Below are 1,331 nucleotides of genomic sequence, written 5' to 3' on the forward strand. Positions count from 1 at the left end.
AGTCTTTGTTATGCCCATTTTATGTCATTTTTCCGTGTAAAACTTACATGGCATCTCTTGAATTCTCATCAAATCCTCTCTTCATGATGGTAATGATTCCTTGAAACGACTCGACGACGCAAACAAACTACAAAAACTAGTGTTAGTGACACAAAGAAAATAAAAAGAAAATAAAATAAATTATACAAACTCTACACTTGAATTTTCACTCAAGAACCCCTTTTGATGATTTAGTTTGATGGATCGAGGGGAGTTTCCTCCACCTCGATTGAATCCTATGGCCCTCCAAGATAATGTTTTAACCGATGGCCATTCACTTTCCACGAAGTTCTATTGTCCGGATTCTCTAACTCCACTGCTCCATACGGGAATACTTCATTCACCAAATATGGTCCCGTCCAGTTGGATCTTAATTTACCTGCAAATAACTTCAAACGAGAGTTAAATAATAATACTTTATCACCTTTCTTGAAGTCTTTACTTCCCTTTAAACGCCGATCGTGTAACACTTTTGTCTTTTCCTTGATATCCAACGATCGAGAATATGCCGCATCACAAAGTTCCTCCAACTCATGAATTTGAAAATATCTCTTCCTTGTAGCCTCGGTAAGATCAACATTAACCGTCTTCAATGCCCAAAACGCCCGGTGCTCTAACTCAACGGGAAGGTAACATGCTTTACCGTAAACTAGCATAAATGGTGTAGTACCCAACGGTGACTTGTACGCGGTTTTGAATGCCCATAGCGCGTAATCCAATTTCTCCAACCAATATTTCCGACTTATTCCCACCGTCTTCTCCAAAATTCTCTTCACCCCTCTATTAGCATTTTCGGCTTGACCATTCGTTTGATGATGGTAAGCAGTAGAGGTGCGATGAGTAACTCCATAACGAGCTAATGCCTTCTCCATGATGGAATTACAAAAATGAGTACCTCGATCACTAATAATCGCCCGTGGAGTCCCAAAACGAGTAAACAACTTCTTCAGAAAGTTCACAACAACTCTAACATCATTGGTGGCCAATGCTTGGGCTTCAACCCACTTGGAAACATAATCTATCGCCATTAAAATATACTGGTGACCACCGAAAACGGGAAACGGTCCCATAAAATCGATGCCCCAAACATCAAAAATATCAAGAGTTTGTATGGGGTTTTGAGGCATCTCATTCTTCGATGAAATATTTCCGGTTCGTTGACAAGCATCTTTTACAACCAACGACCAGTATAAAACCATTATCAAATACCTTCTGGGCCGTAGCATGCGCTCCATGATGACCTCCCGTTAAACCTTCGTGAACATGTCTCAAAATATCCAACCCTTCTTCTT

At 40.3% G+C, this 1,331-nt stretch overlaps 1 protein-coding gene across 1 annotated transcript; it reads right to left on the bottom strand.

The window, feature by feature from the left end:
• Nucleotides 1-275: 275 nt before the first annotated feature.
• Nucleotides 276-695, bottom strand: LOC143544550 (uncharacterized). Its single transcript, XM_077036633.1, has 2 exons — nt 464-695; nt 276-418 (listed from the first exon to the last, which is right to left on the bottom strand). The coding sequence occupies exons 1-2, from the start codon at nt 693-695 to the stop codon at nt 276-278; spliced, it is 375 nt and encodes a 124-aa protein (XP_076892748.1).
• Between the last annotated feature and the right edge of the window lie 636 nt (nt 696-1,331).

This window comes from Bidens hawaiensis, unplaced genomic scaffold (assembly GCF_021521415.1).
Source record: "Bidens hawaiensis isolate Kalapana, Puna unplaced genomic scaffold, B.hawaiensis_p1.1 tig00013628_1, whole genome shotgun sequence".
NCBI lineage: Eukaryota > Viridiplantae > Streptophyta > Magnoliopsida > Asterales > Asteraceae > Bidens > Bidens hawaiensis.